Here is a 17,690-nt window from a genome sequence, read left to right as displayed (position 1 = left end):
ACAGGGAAAAAATTGGGCCAGCATGTGCAGAATACGCCACTGCAGCTCACTAAGGATTCTTCAATTGCACATAACATTTACCTTCTACCATCAGAAAGGCAAGTGCAGCAGCAGCTGCACACAGATTCCCCGGCAAATCAAATACCATCCTTACTTTTATATAAAGTATCCGCTTCAAACAGTCTTGGAACCATTTCCTTATTATCAGTGTGGGAGTGCCATCAACCCAAGTATTGCAGCATTCAAGAAGGCTGCTTATCACCACCTTCCCAAAGGAAGGAAATGCTGATTATATCAGCAACTCAATGAATGAACAGGAAAAATACCCCGATATCATTAGTCTTATCTAGTGTGGTAACCTCATATCTGTTTATCTCTTGTATGGTTACTTTCAATGACTCACTTAAAACTCTAATACTGAGTTTTCCCTATATGAAAAGCAAACGTAAACTGCAGAAGCTGGAAATCAAATTCAAGAATAGAACATTCTGGTAGTACCCTGCAGGAGAGAGAGAAACAGTAAAATGATTGGAGGGGCCATTTTTCCATTTTTCATTAACTATCTGCTCTCGGAAATCAAGATTAAGAAACATAATCTACTTTCAAAACTCTGTTGAACTCTGCGCAATTGTATTAAGATTTTGAAAGGGTGATTTCGCCAGGAACCGAATAATTGATAGTCATTTCCCTCTGTCAGTATGGCATAGAAAACTATCATAAGGTTCATCCATCACTTTCTTGAATAGCATGATAACATTTTCTTTTCAAGGGGACTATTCTATACCATTCAGAATTATTTCCTACAGCACCTATCCAGTAAACTGTTAGATCCAAGTGATTAACTGGCTTTTTGTTCATTAATATCTGCATTACTATTCCCTCACTAGCAAGCAATTTCAGCATAAGTAAGTTCTTCTCTTTAACTAAACTTCTGTTTCTCTGCAATTTCTGGGACTTTTTTTTTGGTTTATTTTCCACCATAAAGAAGTGTTTGTCTCTTCTTTCTGTTGTTTCCTCACTTCTCCCTTATTTTCTGCTGTCTCTGCAAAGAACACATAGTTGTATCGGTTTCCTCTAGCATAACCAGAGAAAGTTTTACTTTCAGTTATTCTGTCTCTTACTAATTGATTCTCCTGTTCTGTGTTTCTCTCTACCAATTACATGGAGCGTTTTTACTGAATTCTGAACTGATTTAATTTTCAAGCTTACTTCACATTTTGACAAAGATGATGAAATAAGACCATAAGATATAAGTGCAGAATTCGGCCATTCGGCCCATCAAGTCTGCTCCACCAAGTCATCATAGCTGATCCATTTTTCTTCTCAGCCTTAATCTGGTACCTCCCCCCACCCCCCATATCCATTCATGCCCTGACCAATCAAAAATATATCAACCTCTGCCTTAAATATACAAAGACTTGGCCTCCACAGCTGCCTGTAGCAATGAATTCCACAGATTCACCACTCTTTGGCGAACGAAACTCCTCCACACCTCCGTTCTAAAAGGACAACCCTCTATTCTGAGGTTGTATCCTCCGGTCTTAAACTCTCCCACATTAGGAAACATCCTCTTCACGTCCACTTTATCAAGGCCTTTCAATGTATGTGTTAGTTCCTTTCAGACTAGTATTTCTGTGTGATAATACTTCAGAACACAATTTATATTCATGGTGAATTACAACTTATTTCTTTAAGTGTTTCACACAGATTATGTCCCGCATAACTTACCTTCAGTAATGTATTTATTTCTCATTTCAGCTGTGGTGAATAGTAGAAAAATCATCCAAGGCATCATGACCATCCTGAAAATCCTGAAATTCAGATTAAAATCATGAGAACATAGTTTGCCTTAATGCAGTAAAAGACACGGACAAACAAAAGAATGGTGCAGCTGGTAGAGTTGCTGCCTCATTCCCAACCTTGGGTGCTCTCTATGTGGGGTTTACATATGCTATTTGTGACCATGTAGGTTTCCTTTGGGTGCCCCAGTTTCCTTCCACAGCCCAAAGAGGTGCAAATTGATAGGGTAATTGGCCATTGTAAATAGCTCCTGGTGTGTCAATGAATGGTAGAATCTGGGGAGCATTGATGAGATAATAATAAATGAAATTAATGTAGAAATAGCATAATTGGGTAGTTAATGGTTGGGGCAGAACTAGTTGGCTACTGGACCAAATTGTCTACTTTTGCATTGTATCTCTCATTGACTCCAGAACCTGAAGCAGAAATAAGTCTTCCTTCAAACTCTAGGGGCTGATACATTTACCTGATCAAAACCTAATACTGGCAAATAAATGGTATTAAAAAGATTTTCAAGAGCAATAATAGAACTAAACATTTACAACCATCAGAAGAGGCTTAACATCCCAAAGTGCTTTTCATCAGAATGACAGAGTCGGTGAAAAGAAAAGCTTTCTTGAATTCCAGCTCAAATTTATACGCTCCTCCATGTGGGTTAACTTGCCTTTGAATACTTTATGCAATCCCTTCTGGTCTGAAGACACTTTTCAATATGCCTCCTGCTAAAACGTTGGGTCATTAACATTAAAAGATAATGGAAACATTCTACTAATGAATACTTCCGCTAACTTATTTTTCATTCACACAAATAAATCAAAAGAACATACACCCCAAATAATCAATGTGAGTTATTAGCCAAAACACACACATTCTGTATAAAAATGTCATGATGGATTATCCTGATATTCCATGTAGAATTGTGACATGAAGATACTTCATAGAGAGATGGTAGTTCTATACTGCTAAAGAAAAATGTTATTCACAATACTGATCAAAAGTCTAATTAAAAAGAAGAATTCCAATGAAAACAAGAGTGGGTGATGGACCTAATAAGAGTGTAAATTAAATGGAAAGATCACAGCTGATGATAAAAGAGGTACAGGAAGAGTGGATCCTCAAAACATCAGATTTAGAAGAACTAACCATTTAGAAGTGGTAGTTGTGGGTCCATTGTTTATTAAGGGGATGAAAAGAAAGCTGTAAGAAACTTAACACAAGCTAGCAAATTTAAATCTGAAGCACTGGGAATCTGGGGTTTCAAGGATGCAGTCACTAGATGAGCTGGGCTTGGAATAAGAAAAAATATGTTCACTATGATTATGTAATAAAATTAAGTTTCTGAGGGTAAAGATTATGAAGCCAATCGGAACAGTTTTGTATCGCTTTACAGTATTTTTATTAGGATATTAAATAAGCAAAACCGATGGCATGATTAAGGTCAGCAAAAGTTAATTTGAAATTAACACCATATATGCTATGAGTTTTTGCCAATCAACAAACAACTTCCATTAAAATGTTTCAGAGACAATAAAGATACTGGTATGAACATACTCAACAATTTTTTTTTCTCTATCCCTGACACAGAAGATTTAGACAAAAAAGTAATCTACGTGAAGACAAATCACATGTTTCTGTTGAAACAAAACTGCTGAAGTGAAACAAAATGTTGTTTTCATAATTGTTTGTATCTATGGAAAGTAGAATACAAAGGAAAGAAATTTGTTTTCTCTTGATTGTAATCCATTTTCGGATTTTTTTATTTTAGGCTGGGTTTAATAACAAAGTTGAGAATGTGAAACAACTTCATTTTTGATTACTGGAGTGGACAGATAGAGAACATCGCTTTAGGAAAGCAGCATCCATCATTAAGGATCCCCACCATCCAAGACATGTCCTCTTCACACTGTTACTGTTGGGAAGGAGGTACAGAAGCCTGAAGGCACGCACTCAGTGAATCAGGAACAGCTTCTTCCCCTTTGCCATCTGATTTCTAAATGGACATTGACCCCTTGAATACTACCTCACTACTTTTTTAATTCTTTTTTTTGGCACTACTTATTTCATCTTAACTACTTAATAGACATATATACTTACTGTAGTTCAGTTTTTTTTCTGTATTTATTTATCACGTATTTCATTGCACTGCACTGCTGCTGTAAAAGTTAACAAATTTCTTGACATATGCTGGTGATATTAAATCTGATTCTGATTCTCTAATTCTGATTCTGATATGGGGAATAAGTTCCTACTCAAATACTTGTGCTAAATGTGGATTGTATTTTGTTATTGGAATCAAATTACAAAGATGTGATGCAATATACAAGAATACTATATTTCAAACATAGCAAAGACAACTAAAGAGAACTTTATAAAATGCTTTTGGAAATATAAGAAAAGCTAGATGTATGAGCTCTACTGTTTACTCAGCAGTGAAGGTTTGCTATCGTAATCTATCCTACACATTTACACAAAAGATGCCAAAGCGTTTTATTTAATCAAATTAGTATTTTGCCTTCCGTTTCTGACCAAGGAAAACCAATTGATATCAAAAGTTAATCATAAAATGCACATTGCCATTTTTTTCTTTCCTCTCATGAAAGTTTTAAATTGATCCCATTTTTGGCTTTGGTTCAGTTTTTCTTAAAAGTGAGATCCAAAGAGGCAGGATGAATTTTTGTAAAGAGCAGAATCTAAGATTTTTCAGACCATAGCTAGATGTATAATAATCTCACATGCCGGGTGTCCTGGCCTACGTACCTGGAGTGATGGGGTTGGCACTAGTGGTGCTGGGGAGGTGGGTCAGTGGATGGTTTTAGGGGAAATGGCAAAAGGCCTTTCGACTAGCAGTGAACTCAAGGTTGTAAAGAAGTCCCAATGACAAATAATTATTGGATACTTTAAGACAAACGTACCCAGTGATTTGTATATACAGTAAATGGTAGGGTGTATGCGGTGTCCAGGGAGGGGTAGCAGGTGGCGGGTTTACCAGGGGTAGCTCATCCACCTTTGGTCCCCACCCACCACCCAGCTCTCACCTGTGATTCCAAGTAACTGTTTGCATGTGACAGTGACCACGTTCGGAACACCGCTTCAACAGGTGGCTGAAACCAGGGGACCTCCAAACCCGGTGAGATAAGGATATGTCCACCCCAGCTTGCAAAGCCAGTTCTGGCCTTCGGGTCATTTGAGGTCAACTACAAGATCCAACTGCCAAGAAGGTAGTGTTGCACTGCTTCGGGAGAGGGAAGGGCACGACAAGGCACAGAAGGTGTCAGGGCTATCCACAGCAGCTGAGGACGTCTTGGCAATTTGTCGTACCACTGGAGCAAGATTTTTGATGCCGGGAAAGTGGAACAGCCCCAGTGCATCGGTTTTTTCCACTATTAAACTCCTCTCACACAAGTCACGTTACCGTCAGAAAATGACAGACTACCAACACACACACACACACACACACACACACACACAGAGTAAATGGTCCACTTTCAAAAACAGGTTGACACATGAACATCTAATGACCACTAGCAGCATGCAGAAGAGCTAGGTTTGGAAATGAATCAATGTGCAAAACTGATTTGACCTCTGTGCTATCTTTTGCTATTTGAACACTCCAGTCTTCAGCTGAATAATAATTAAGTGCAAATATAGCACAACAAGTAGCTACTTTATCACAAATACTGTCAGAAAATATAGAGGCGGCTTGACCAAAACCAGAGCAGCAGAGAGTATTCAGCAGTAAACAATATTTTACTAATAAATTGCAAAGTAACAAGCTGTGAGGGACACAAAACAAGAGAAAACAGATAGCTAACACAACAAGGTAACTGAAGGCTAGGAGCAAGTTGTTGATGGATAAACAAATGGCTGTGGATGAGAGCTGGGCTTAAATAGGGTGCAGGGTGATGAGTCGGAAATGAGTGGTAGTTGGCTCCTGTTAGCTGGTGGAGATTACAAGGTACCAGCCTGTGCAGACTGGACAATCAATTACATGGTAACTTTAATTACTTTCCTCTTCCAGTGTCTTGGTCTGAAATAATAACTTCCTTCTTGCAATTTGAATCTGTATTGATATCATGTCATAGGTTAGTTTATGCAAAAAATAATTGTGTTCAGACAATTAATTTAAATCACTGGAGCATAACTCACATAAAATTGTTGCTGTCAACAGAGAAGGAATCCTCTCCTTCAGTTAATTTCAGCACTTGTGAACTCACATATTGAGTGAAAATGCATAGGTCAAATGCAGATATTTTACCAAAGTTAATTTGTGTGAAGATGTTGTTTACCTTGATTTTAAGTCTATGGCATTATATTTAGTGGTTCTATGTTTAATCTTCAACTGATGAAAAACAACTGTAGTGAACCAAGATGACTTACATTAAGAACACAAAAGATATAAATTGGCAAGGCAGCAAAAACCAACCATTTGAAATCATGCGGTCTGTGGTATCACTGTTCCCAGAATAGTGCCTGTGTGTTCACAGCGAAGTCTGAGAAATTGTCCCTTAAAGAGCCGCACTAAGTTTCAACAATTGAAATGTTTATATCTGGGTTATTCTTCAGATTATTGTAAAGATTTAACATAAGAAATATATATATATTTAATTTTAGAAGATGTTAGGGTTACAGTGGATGGTAACTGTCTGGAATAGAAATGGTACAATTTATTGTTGACTTAAGCCAACAAAGTAGGCATATTTCCTTTCACCAGTAACCACAGAAGGAGCAACACCCTGTGTTACCACGAGAATATAAGAAATAGGACCAAAAATGTGCATAAGACCCTCATAACTGTACCACCATTCAGTAAAAATATAGCTAATCCTCCACCTTGTCCATTTTCTTGTTCAATATCAATGCTCGTGAATTCTATTTGTGCTTAAAACTCTGGCAATCTCAGTTTTCAATATTGTCAACACTGGGTTTCCACGGGCTTTTGGAATACAAAATTTGAAGAGGTACAACTTGCCAGGTTCAAATATTTCTTCATCGATGAGTAGATGACCACATATTCTGTGCACTCAGATCTTAATTCCTCAGGCTGAGGATGAGATCTGTTGGATTGAATTTACCCTATCAATGCCTTTCAGAATCTTTTATACTTCAACACCAGTGTATTTTTCCTACAATCCCAAATGCTTATCAACTCGACTTCCTCAAACTTTTCATCTGGCCCAACCCTTGAACCCTAGGATAAATCTAGCCAATCTATGCACGAGCTTGTAGAACACCAGGTGCAGCACTATACAAACTCAGCATGGCTATTTTACATTTGTCCTCCACGCCTCTTGCTCTTGAGACCAACTTGCTATGTGTCTTCCTAACCAGTTGTCGTACCTGTAAATGCACTTCCTTTCACAAAACACCACAGTCAAATAAAATTCCATGCTAATATTTCCTTCATGATCATATCTACTCTTTCGCCATTATATTGCACGTAACCACTTTATATCCCGTTTGCTTCTTTTTGCCTGTTCCCTTAATCGACAGTATCCTTTCTACTAATGTCGAATTTTATACCCAGATTTGTAAATTCGGCAACATCAAGGAGTCATTAATGTAATCTGTAAATACATCCCGTACTGACTCGTGCAACACTCCAATAAGTCAGGCGATCTAAAAGCATGTGTTTATTCCCGGTCTCGTGTTGTAACCACAGTGTTAATTGGCAGGCCGGTTCTAAACGTAGTGTATGTCAAATTCCCTGTATGGAGCAATTCAAACCGAGTCCCATTGCCAAGAGCTCCGCAAGTCAACACCCGGCCGTGACTTTAACATTTAACAGCTCCTCTCGCAAGGGCAAGATCCTTACCGGTACAGAAAAAAATCCTTTCTAAAATACCTGTCCTCGCATTCGAATGATGCTGGAATGATAGATCACTGACAAGCAAGATAAATGTACGTTGTGGGGAAAAGGGCATCCTTTTCGAGGTCGTGCTTTCTTTGCTGCGGGAGGAGAGCTCTCTGGGTCCTTCCAACAGTTCTTAAACTCCGATTTCCTTTACTGTACCTGCTAGTTTTCTTTGCTTTTTACTCCGAAAAGAAAGCTGATCCGTTCAAATGGCGAGTATTTCAGCTGCCCGGCAGGTTCGGGATTTATAGTGGGCGTGGACTGACGCCCGGGGGCGGGCAAGAGCAGTCTTTAGTTCTCTTAAACACAAGAGGTTCTGCAATTGCTGGAAATCAAGAGTAACTTACACAAAATGCTGGGGGGCTGGGCGGGCCACGCAGCATCGATGGAGAAAAATAAGCAGTCGAATTTTCGGGCCGGGACTAGAATTCTCTGGGCGTGATTATTTTACAAATCTGTAGGCAAATCATCGCCATATTTCTATGCCAGAGCATGTCAGTCTGCCTTCTGGATTCTTCCGTCGTTGCAGGGAACAAAAACAATACGTTTCAGTTTTCAAAGAAACTTGTCAGAGCCCAGGAGGATAAGCGTTACCTTGGGCCAATGCTTCTCTCGGCAGGGGGGAAAACACATCTATGCAAAGCGAAAGGATTCTTCCCACAGGCGCTATCCTACCAGCTGGAGTATTTCTAGCATCCGCTGTTTTCGCTGCAGTTTTTAGATTCTCGTTCACTTCTTTCCAACATGTAGATTAGGTAGATACTGTACTTAGCAAGTTCTAGCTGCTGGAAGTTCTGATATCTTAGAATGAATTAGTCAGAAGGTCACTGTATATATACATAAAAGTTGTAGCTATTTTTAAGAGCGCGTCCCTTTTTCTGCGGAAATGTGTGTTTCCGGGTGATAAAATCATGGAGGCGAGAAGTAGGAATACTTCGTCTGTGGTTTTAGCACAGGTCTGAGAACGAAAGAATATTTTTGAGGCTTCTCAACAGATCTGCCAAAACTCGTCAAAACTGCGGTTGAGATTATTTCGGCCAGATCGAGGACGGAGCCTGTAAATAAAAAATGACACTTTTTAAAATTAAAAAAAACACTATCGAATGGCGTTCCTGTGTATCGTGAGTGATTTCATCTCAACATTCTGTATAGTTTCCCTCAGTTCATATTAGTTTTGCTGGTTAATTTCTGTAATAAATCTTGTGTTTTCTTTGAAGTGCTGAAGTCTGTGAATTCTGCTCGAGTTCGCTAGTGACTCCGGCAGTAACTATCCAAACTTCTCTTAAGTGGAACTCGCATCTACCACTTCGGCTGGCAGCGCCCTCCACACTCGCATCGCCTTAGGACGGAAGAAGATTCCCCTTAAATGTTTCATCTTTCACCCTAAACCTATTATCTCCAGGTGACCACCAAATAGAGGAAGGGAGATAGGAAGGTAATCAGAAATTCATAGATAGTCTCTCACTCCAGAATGATATTCCGCTATTAATCTTGAATGTGCCCCTGGGGAATGGAGGCATCGTGAGCTTCAGGGCACTGCGGATGGTACAGCTGAACAAAACCAACAGGGCAAGAAGCCGAGATCTGTAATGTTAGGTGACTGTACAGTGAAGGAAAAATATAGGTAGTACATGTTGCCTACTTGGTGTCAGGAACAAGAATGTAGCAGAATTTTTGTAGGGCATTATAAAGGCTATGCTTCCTAATGATACTAACAACAGAGGTAACGTGAACAGAATTTAGGAAGCTAATTAGAAGATTTTAAAAGAACAGACCCTCTCAGGCAGCAACCTTTAGATTACATCTGAAGTTATATGCAAGTAAGAACAGGAATAGGAGATGAATGCACAGCTGAAGAGATGATGCTGAAGGGAAATCGTTAGATTTCAAGATCATTGGGAATCTTGAAGGGCAGCCAAGCTGAAAGGTTTTCACCTGAACTGAAAGAGTTAAACATTCTCATAAAGGAAAGTGGGTAGGAGTGCTGTCGCTCTGGCTGTTGGAAAGGTTGAGCTAATTCTGAAGAGGAAGAAAGGGAGCAGATTATAGTGGAAAATAGACAAATATAGGAGAAAAACTGTCACTTCAGTAGGTAATGGACCAGAACAGGAGTGGGATTGTATTAGTGTCACAACCAGGGGTAATTTATTTTCAGTTATTATGTGGATTGTATTTTCCCGATCTAACCTCATGCAGTGTCCCTTGGATTGTTAATCTTTCCTGTCTAATTGGTGTCTTAGGACCAGCTCTGTTTGTTTTAAATTTCTTTTTTCAGGTGTCTCATTTGAGGTCATGGGGATTTTAAGCTCTCTTTGTATTTATTACTTATATTCAGTTTGGGGTAATGAAATTAGCATTGCATTTTCAATGTCTTGCAATGTAGTTGTTGGCTTTGGGGGTTTTGTTTTGTCAAGATACCGGGGCTGTCTGATTGGTCCTGAATTCCTATATGCTGCAGGGTATATTTTGTTGGGGGAGGGGTGACATACCGATCCTCCTGGTACTGAATTCCTATATGCTGCAGGGTATATTTTGTTGGGGGGGGTGACATACCGATCCTTCTGGTACTGAATTCCTATGTGCTGCAGGGTATATTTTATTGGGGGGGTTGACATACCGATCCTTCTGGTACTGAATTCCTATGTGCTGCAGGGTATATTTTGTTGGGGAGGGGGTGACATACTGATCCTCCTTTGCTCAGCCAGTCATTGTGGATCCTTGTCTAGTGAAACTCGGACTGAGTTCTTCCGTGTATCATGAGTGATTTCAGTCCTTTGAGTATAGTTTGTCTGAGTTCTTGTTACTTTTGCTGGCTAATTTCTGAAATAAATGTTTTGATTGACTTGAATTGTCAAAGTCCCCGTGATTCCTGCACTTGAATTCACTAATGACCCTGACAAGTAGTAGAGGATTTAATTTCTCTAGCATCAACTTTTTCTGTCCACCCAGAAATCCCCGAAATTCTCCTCACTATATCAAAAATGAACTACTTCCTGAGAACACACATCAAAGTTGCTGGTGAACGCAGCAGGCCAGGCAGCATCTCTAGGAAGAGGTACAGTCGACGTTTCAGGCCTGTACCTCTTCCTAGAGATGCTGCCTGGCCTGCTGCATTCACCAGCAACTTTGATGTGTGTTGCTTGAATTTCCAGCATCTGCAGAGTTCCTGTTGTTTCCTGAGAACCCTCATTTAAAGAAATTCTATTTAACCGTAAACTACTACAACCACTCACCAAAGGATGTTTCATAGAAACATAGAAACATAGGTGCAGGAGTAGGCCATTCGGCCCTTTGAGCCTGCACTGCCATTTATTATGATCATGGCTGATCATCCAACTCAGAACCCCACCCCAGCCTTCCCTCCATACCCCCTGACCCCCGTAGCCACAAGGGCCATATCTAACTCCCTCTTAAATATAGCCAATGAACTGGCCTCAACTGTTTCCTGTGGCAGAGAATTCCACAGATTCACCACTCTCTGTGTGAAGAAGTTTTTCCTAATCTTGGTCCTAAAAGGCTTCCCCTCTATCCTCAAACTGTGGCCCCTCGTTCTGGACTTCCCCAACATCGGGAACAATCTTCCTGCATCTAGCCTGTCCAATCCCTTTAGGATTTTATACGTTTCAATCAGATCCCCCCTCAATCTTCTAAATTCCAACGAGTACAAGCCCAGTTCATCCAGTCTTTCTTCATATGAAAGTCCTGCCATCCCAGGAATCAATCTGGTGAACCTTCTTTGTACTCCCTCTATGGCAAGGATGTCTTTCCTCAGATTAGGGGACCAAAACTGCACACAATGCTCCAGGTGTGGTCTCACCAAGGCCTTGTACAACTGCAGTAGTACCTCCCTGCTCCTGTACTAGAATCCTCTCGCTATAAATGCCAGCATACCATTCACCTTTTTCACTGCCTGCTGTACCTGCATGCCCACTTTCAATGACTGGTGTATAATGACACCCAGGTCTCGTTGCACCTCCCCTTTCCCTAATCGGCCACCATTCAGATAATAATCTGTTTTCCTATTTTTGCCACCAAAGTGGATAACTTCACATTTATCCACATTAAATTGCATCTGCCATGAATTTGCCCACTCACCCAACCTATCCAAGTCACCCTGCATCCTCTTAGCATCCTCCTCACAGCTAACACTGCCACCCAGCTTCGTGTCATTCGCAAACTTGGAGATGCTGCATTCAATTCCCTCATCCAAGTCATTAATATATATTGTAAACAACTGGGGTCCCAGCACTGAGCCTTGTGGTACCCCACTAGTCACCGCCTGCCATTCTGAAAAGGTCCCGTTTATTCCCACTCTTTGCTTCCTGTCTGCTAACCAATTCTCCATCCACATCAATACCTTACCCCCAATACCGTGTGCTTTAAGTTTGCACACTAATCTCCTGTGTGGGACCTTGTCAAAAGCCTTTTGAAAATCCAAATATACCACATCCACTGGTTCTCCCCTATCCACTCTACTAGTTACATCCTCAAAAAATTCTATGAGATTCGTCAGACATGATTTTCCTTTCACAAATCCATGCTGACTTTGTCCGATGATTTCACCGCTTTCCAAATGTGCTGTTATCACATCCTTGATAACTGACTGCAGCAGTTTCCCCACCACCGACGTTAGGCTAACCGGTCTATAATTCCCCGGTTTCTCTTTCCCTCCTTTTTTGAAAAATGGGGTTACATTAGCCACCCTCCAATCCTCAGGAACTAGTCCAGAATCTAACGAGTTTTGAAAAATTATCACTAATGCATCCACTATTTCTTGGGCTACTTCCTTAAGCACTCTAGGATGCAGACCATCTGGCCCTGGGGATTTATCTGCCTTCAATCCCTTCAATTTACCTAACATCACTTCCCTACTAACATGTATTTCGCTCAGTTCCTCCATCTCACTGGACCCTCTGTCCCCTACTATTTCTGGAAGATTATTTATGTCCTCCTTAGTGAAGACAGAACCAAAGTAATTATTCAATTGGTCTGCCATGTCCTTGCTCCCCATAATCAATTCACCTGTTTCTGTCTGCAGGGGACCTACATTTGTCTTTACCAGTCTTTTCCTTTTTACATATCTATAAAAGCTTTTACAGTCCGTTTTTATGTTCCCTGCCAGTTTTCTCTCATAATCTTTTTTCCCCTTCCTAATTAAGCCCTTTGTCCTCCTCTGCTGAACTCTGAATTTCTCCCAGTCCTCAGGTGAGCCACTTTCTCTGGCTAATTTGTATGCTTCTTCTTTGGAATTGATACTATCCCTAATTTCTCTTGTCAGCCACGGGTGCACTACCTTCCTTGATTTATTCTTTTGCCAAACTGGGAAGAACAATTGTTGTAGTTCATCCATGCAACCTTTAAATGCTTGCCATTGCATATCCACCATCAATCCTTCAAGTGTCATTTGCCATATATCTATTCTAAAACATCAATGAAATGCCTCATTAGTTGATACGAAACTGGACTTTTCAACAACCTTATTAAATAATGCCCTGAAACAATCTTATAGATAATCTTTACAGAGGGCTTGGTAATGGGTCCGTTGTTGTTGGTTATCTGTATTAATGATTTGGATGGTAATGTGGTTAACTGGATCAAAAAATTTGTGGCTGACACCAAGACTGTGCAAATAGTGAACAGCGAGGAGGAATATCAGAGCTTACAGCGGTATCTGACAATGGTAAATGGCAAAGTGAATTTAATGCAGACAAGTGCAAGGTGTTGCGCTTTGGTAGGACCATCCAGGATAGGTCTTTCACTGAGAACAGTAGGCATTGAGGAGTGTGGTAGAACAAAGGGATCTGGGAATACAGGTCCATAATGAATTGAAAGTGGTGTCACAGGTTGACAGGGTCACAGTGAAAGCTTTTGGCATGTTGGCCTTCATAAATCAAAGTATTGAGTACAAGAGATGGGATGTTATGTGGAAATTGTATAAGAAGTTAGTGACGCCCAGTTTGGTGTATTGTATGCAGTTTTGGTAACCTATGTACAGGAAAATGTAAATAAAGTCGACAGAGTAGAGAGAAAATTTACAAGAATGTTGCTGTGTCTGGAGCACCTCAGTTATAAGGAAAGATTGAATAGGTTAGGACTTTATTCCTTGGAATGTACAAGACTGAGCAGAGATTTGATAGAGGTGTACAAAATTAATAGAGGTACATATGGGGGGGGGGCAGCTGGTGGTGTAGTGGCATCAGCACTGAACTTCAAGGCAGATGGTCCCAAGTTCAAACCCAGCTGGATCCCAACATGGGCAGCAGCAGTATCTGTCTGGGAGAAAGGCCTGGCAATCTACTTCTGTATCTTGCCATGAAAATCCTAGGTACCTGATGGTCCATGATGTCACGAAGAGTCAGACTCGACTAAATGACTGAACAACAATAGATAGGGTAAATACAAGCAGGCTTTTTCCGCTGAGGTTGGGTGGGACTACAACTAGAGGTCATGGCTTAAGTCTGAAAGGTGAAATGTTTAAACGGAACACAAGGAGAAACTTCACTCAGAGGTCATGAGCTTGTGCAATGAGCTGCCAGTGCAAGTGGTGCATATGAGCTGGATTTCAAAGTTTCAGAGTAGTTTGGATAGGCACATGGATGGTAGGGGTATAGAGGGCTATGGTCCTGGTGCAGGTCAATGGGAGTAAGCTGTTTACATGGTTTGGCATGAGCCAAATGGCTTGTTTCTGTGCTGTACTTTTAGACCATAAGATATAGGAGTAGAATTAGGCCATTTGGCCCATCAAGTCTGGTCTGCCATTTCATCATGGCTGATTAATTTCCCCTCTCAGCCCCAGTCTCCTGCCTTCACCTCAATTGCCTTCATGCCCTGACTAACCAAGAATCCATCAACCTCTGCCATAAATAGACCCAACAACTTGCCCCCACAGCCACCTGAGGCAATGAATTCCTATGACTCCTAACAGTAAAACTGCAAGAAATGAAATGCAGTGTTTGATTGCACTATATTTCTCTCTGTCCTTAACTACACAAATGCAGTGTGTTCTCCATGATGTTCTATGCCTGCAGCATGTGGGAGCAGTGTGACCTATGAACCTGCTTGTAGTAAGTGTTTGTAACTTGAGGAGCTTTGGCACAGTTATTGAGCTGAAGACTGAACTGCAAACACTGTGGCACATCGGAGGCTAAAAGGGTGCCAGGTTGCTTTGTCCCAAGAGGTGGTCAAACCCTATGGGATAGTGTTTTCTGAGTTAGTCAGTGGTTAAGGACAACTGACTAGCTTGAGTGTAAATGTAAGTGTTTTCCTCTTGATCTCCACTGACTTCAGTCTTGCCAGGATTCCTTAATATCAAACAGCATTTCATCGAGGGTGACCTTAAGGGCAGTTACTTGTTCCTCTCCTCCAGAACGTAGCTTTATAGCCTGTGTTTGTGTGACAATCTTGATGAAATGCTGAATGAGCATTGTTGAGGAGGTTACAGAAGATTGGGTGCTACTGAATGGAAGTGCTAACAGCACAGTCCATCACTGAGGATAGACTGTGTGTCCTTCCCAGCTTATGAACACCTGATCTATGTACAGTCCATACATATGAAATCTTTTTGGGAGACTGGTAAGGTGGATGTCACTGGCTTATGTGGTGCAGTAGGCATCTTCTTCCGCCTGGGAACACGGTACATGGACACATTTCTGACATGCGAACCAGTCGGGTTATGAACTGGTCACAGTAACAGAAGACTGCTGTAACCTGGTGAGGACCTGTACATTTCTGCTTCTATTAATGATCCACGGTGCCTCACTGATTCCCCGTTTGCAGCCGGTAAATCCAATTTCAGTCTACCTTATTTACAACCATCACTTGACAGAAGATGAATTGGGTGTGAAAATGTGACATTGTCTTCACAAAAGCCATTTGGTGGTCATTTCTGTTAAGGTTGTATTCTGCATTAATTGGTACAGACAAGGTAATATGGATTTCTGCTTATAGGACTCTTTCAGTTAATTTTCCATTGGAGACTGGAAAAAGAAGTAGGGTGCATGGAGAGTGCGCCAGTCTGTAAATGGAGTAGCAGCTGTTTTTGTGCTGCTCCCAGTTTTGTTCCTTTCCCCCTAGTTTAAACTTCGAATTTCAAATTTTTATTTGCTGATTCTTGAAGGGGAACAATATGTCTATGTCTACGAGGAGTGGAAAGAACTTGTCTGAACCTAGTGATAAAGGCAATGGGAAAGGAAAGATCTGATGAAATGCCACCATGGGCTGAAGATATAGTTCAGACACTGAATTCAATTAAAGATCAGAATGGGTCAATTTAAGACCAATTGTAAAAGAACAGTAATGAAATTAAGTCATTTCTGGGAAAACTTAAAGACCTGGAAACTCAAGTCATTACTCAAGTCATTTTTCATACCTTATTTCCTACCATATTATCACAGCCGCCTTCTATAGCTTTTACTTCGAAATCTAAAGATCCAAATAAACCAAGGTCTGTTTTGCTTTGTTTTCATCACTTTAAAATTAAAGATCAAATAATGTGACAAGCAAGAACGCAGAGAGTTTTTAGATTTAAGGAATCTGAGCTCCATTTTATGAGGATTATCCGAAGGAGGTAATGGAACAAAGATCAAAATTTGCTCTGGTAATGAAACAGGCATATGATAAGAAACTGTTCCCTTCCTTGCATTACCCAACAAGAATTAAAGCTTTTCCTCCTAATTCTCCTCCTCGTACATTTTTTGATCCTAAAGTTGCACTGGTGTTCGTTCAAACTATACCTGCTGTAGCTGCCGAATGAACTGTCTTGGAAGGCTGCTTGGTTATCTGTATATTATTGGCATTTCGGAAAGAAGATTTATGAAGGTTACTTGGACATTTCATTGAGAGACTATTAAAAGAAGATAAGGGGATTTGTTCATTATTACATATCATTGGTCTTTTTGGAAAGAAGATCTATGATTCAAGTATGACTGTTTAAATGGTTATTCGGACATTCAACTGAGAAAAAGAAGATTAAGGGACTAGTTCCTTTAACCTCATATCTGGTTTGATTTTTTTTTGTTTCTTAATTAATTAATTGGTAGTTTTTCCTCCTAATGGGGCTATTTATATATATATAGGGGAGAGTTCAATTACTTATACAATATTACTAGTTGGTATTTTTGAAAATTTAGTTGGGTTAAATATGCTATTAACTTGTTTTTGCTTTATTATAGCATCTTATAACCGAATTTAAAGCTTTTTTTAGAGATTTGATGTTAAATTTAAAATGGCACTGGTTTTTCTTTTTAAGAGATAACATTATTTCGGTGCTTTCTGTTTAAAAAAAGATTAACTATAAACATGGAATAGTTTGTAGATGTTGGAATGTAAACACTTTCCTTTGCTGAGACTTTGTTGTTCCTCTTACAAGGTCAGTGGGTTTCGTTTTTTTTTAACTGGGGGAGGGAGAAAGAATCTTTTTAATTTTTTTTTTGTACAGACCGAGCAGTCCCTGGCTTCATATTCTATCATAGGGTGCCTGCTTTTTCTTGGACTATGAGGTGGAGGGGGTGGGTTAGGGTTTTTTTCATTGGGTGGTTCCGGATCATGCGTATTTTCTATGTGGTTATATTCTTCATCACCGCCATTTTTGATCATCCCATATTGTTATGTGCTCTGCGCATGTGTAAAGTAGAATAAAATTATAGTATGTTATTTAAACGGATTAATGTAATAAGTTGGAATATACGTGGTTGGAATCATCCTCTCAAACAAAAGAAGACTTTAAAAATCATTAACTGATTCCAACCTGATATAATTTTTGCCCAAGAGACACATATCAGGGCGGGAGATCAAAATAGATTTTTTGGATGGTGGAGGTGTTTGCAATTTCACTCCACTTCTCAGAGTAAAATTAAGGGAGTGTTCATCTTTATTAAATACAATATATTTACTCAAGAGGATATCGAGTCAGATTTTAATGGTAGATTTTTAATTAATAAAGGAGTAATCTGTAACAGAAAAGTTGTTATGGTCAATTTGTATAGTCCTAACTTAAATGATGCTTCTTTTTTAAAAAAGTTATTTGCTTTACTGCCTGATT

General features: G+C 39.9%; 1 protein-coding gene across 5 annotated transcripts in view; it reads right to left on the bottom strand.

Annotated features, from left to right (window-relative positions):
- The window catches only part of LOC134349533 (interleukin-18 receptor 1-like), a 50,620-nt gene extending 41,866 nt beyond the window's left edge, over positions 1-8,754 (bottom strand). For 2 of the 5 annotated variants that reach the window (XM_063054006.1, XM_063054010.1), the window contains exons 1-2: positions 7,811-8,754; positions 1,729-1,811 (exon numbers count right to left, since the gene is read on the bottom strand). In XM_063054006.1, coding sequence (XP_062910076.1) covers positions 1,729-1,801 — 73 coding nt within the window. In that variant the 5' untranslated portion in view covers positions 1,802-1,811; positions 7,811-8,754. Of the gene's footprint in view, positions 1-1,728; positions 1,812-7,642; positions 7,768-7,810 lie in introns of those variants that run through there. The other 3 variants (XM_063054007.1, XM_063054008.1, XM_063054009.1) reach the window with 3 other exon arrangements.
- Positions 8,755-17,690: the final 8,936 nt, after the last annotated feature.

The sequence above is a fragment of the Mobula hypostoma genome, chromosome 7 (assembly GCF_963921235.1).
Source record: "Mobula hypostoma chromosome 7, sMobHyp1.1, whole genome shotgun sequence".
In the NCBI taxonomy this organism is placed as follows: Eukaryota; Metazoa; Chordata; class Chondrichthyes; order Myliobatiformes; family Myliobatidae; genus Mobula; species Mobula hypostoma.
Note: the sequence above shows the minus strand (reverse complement) of the source record. Positions and strands in the feature narration are given on the sequence as shown.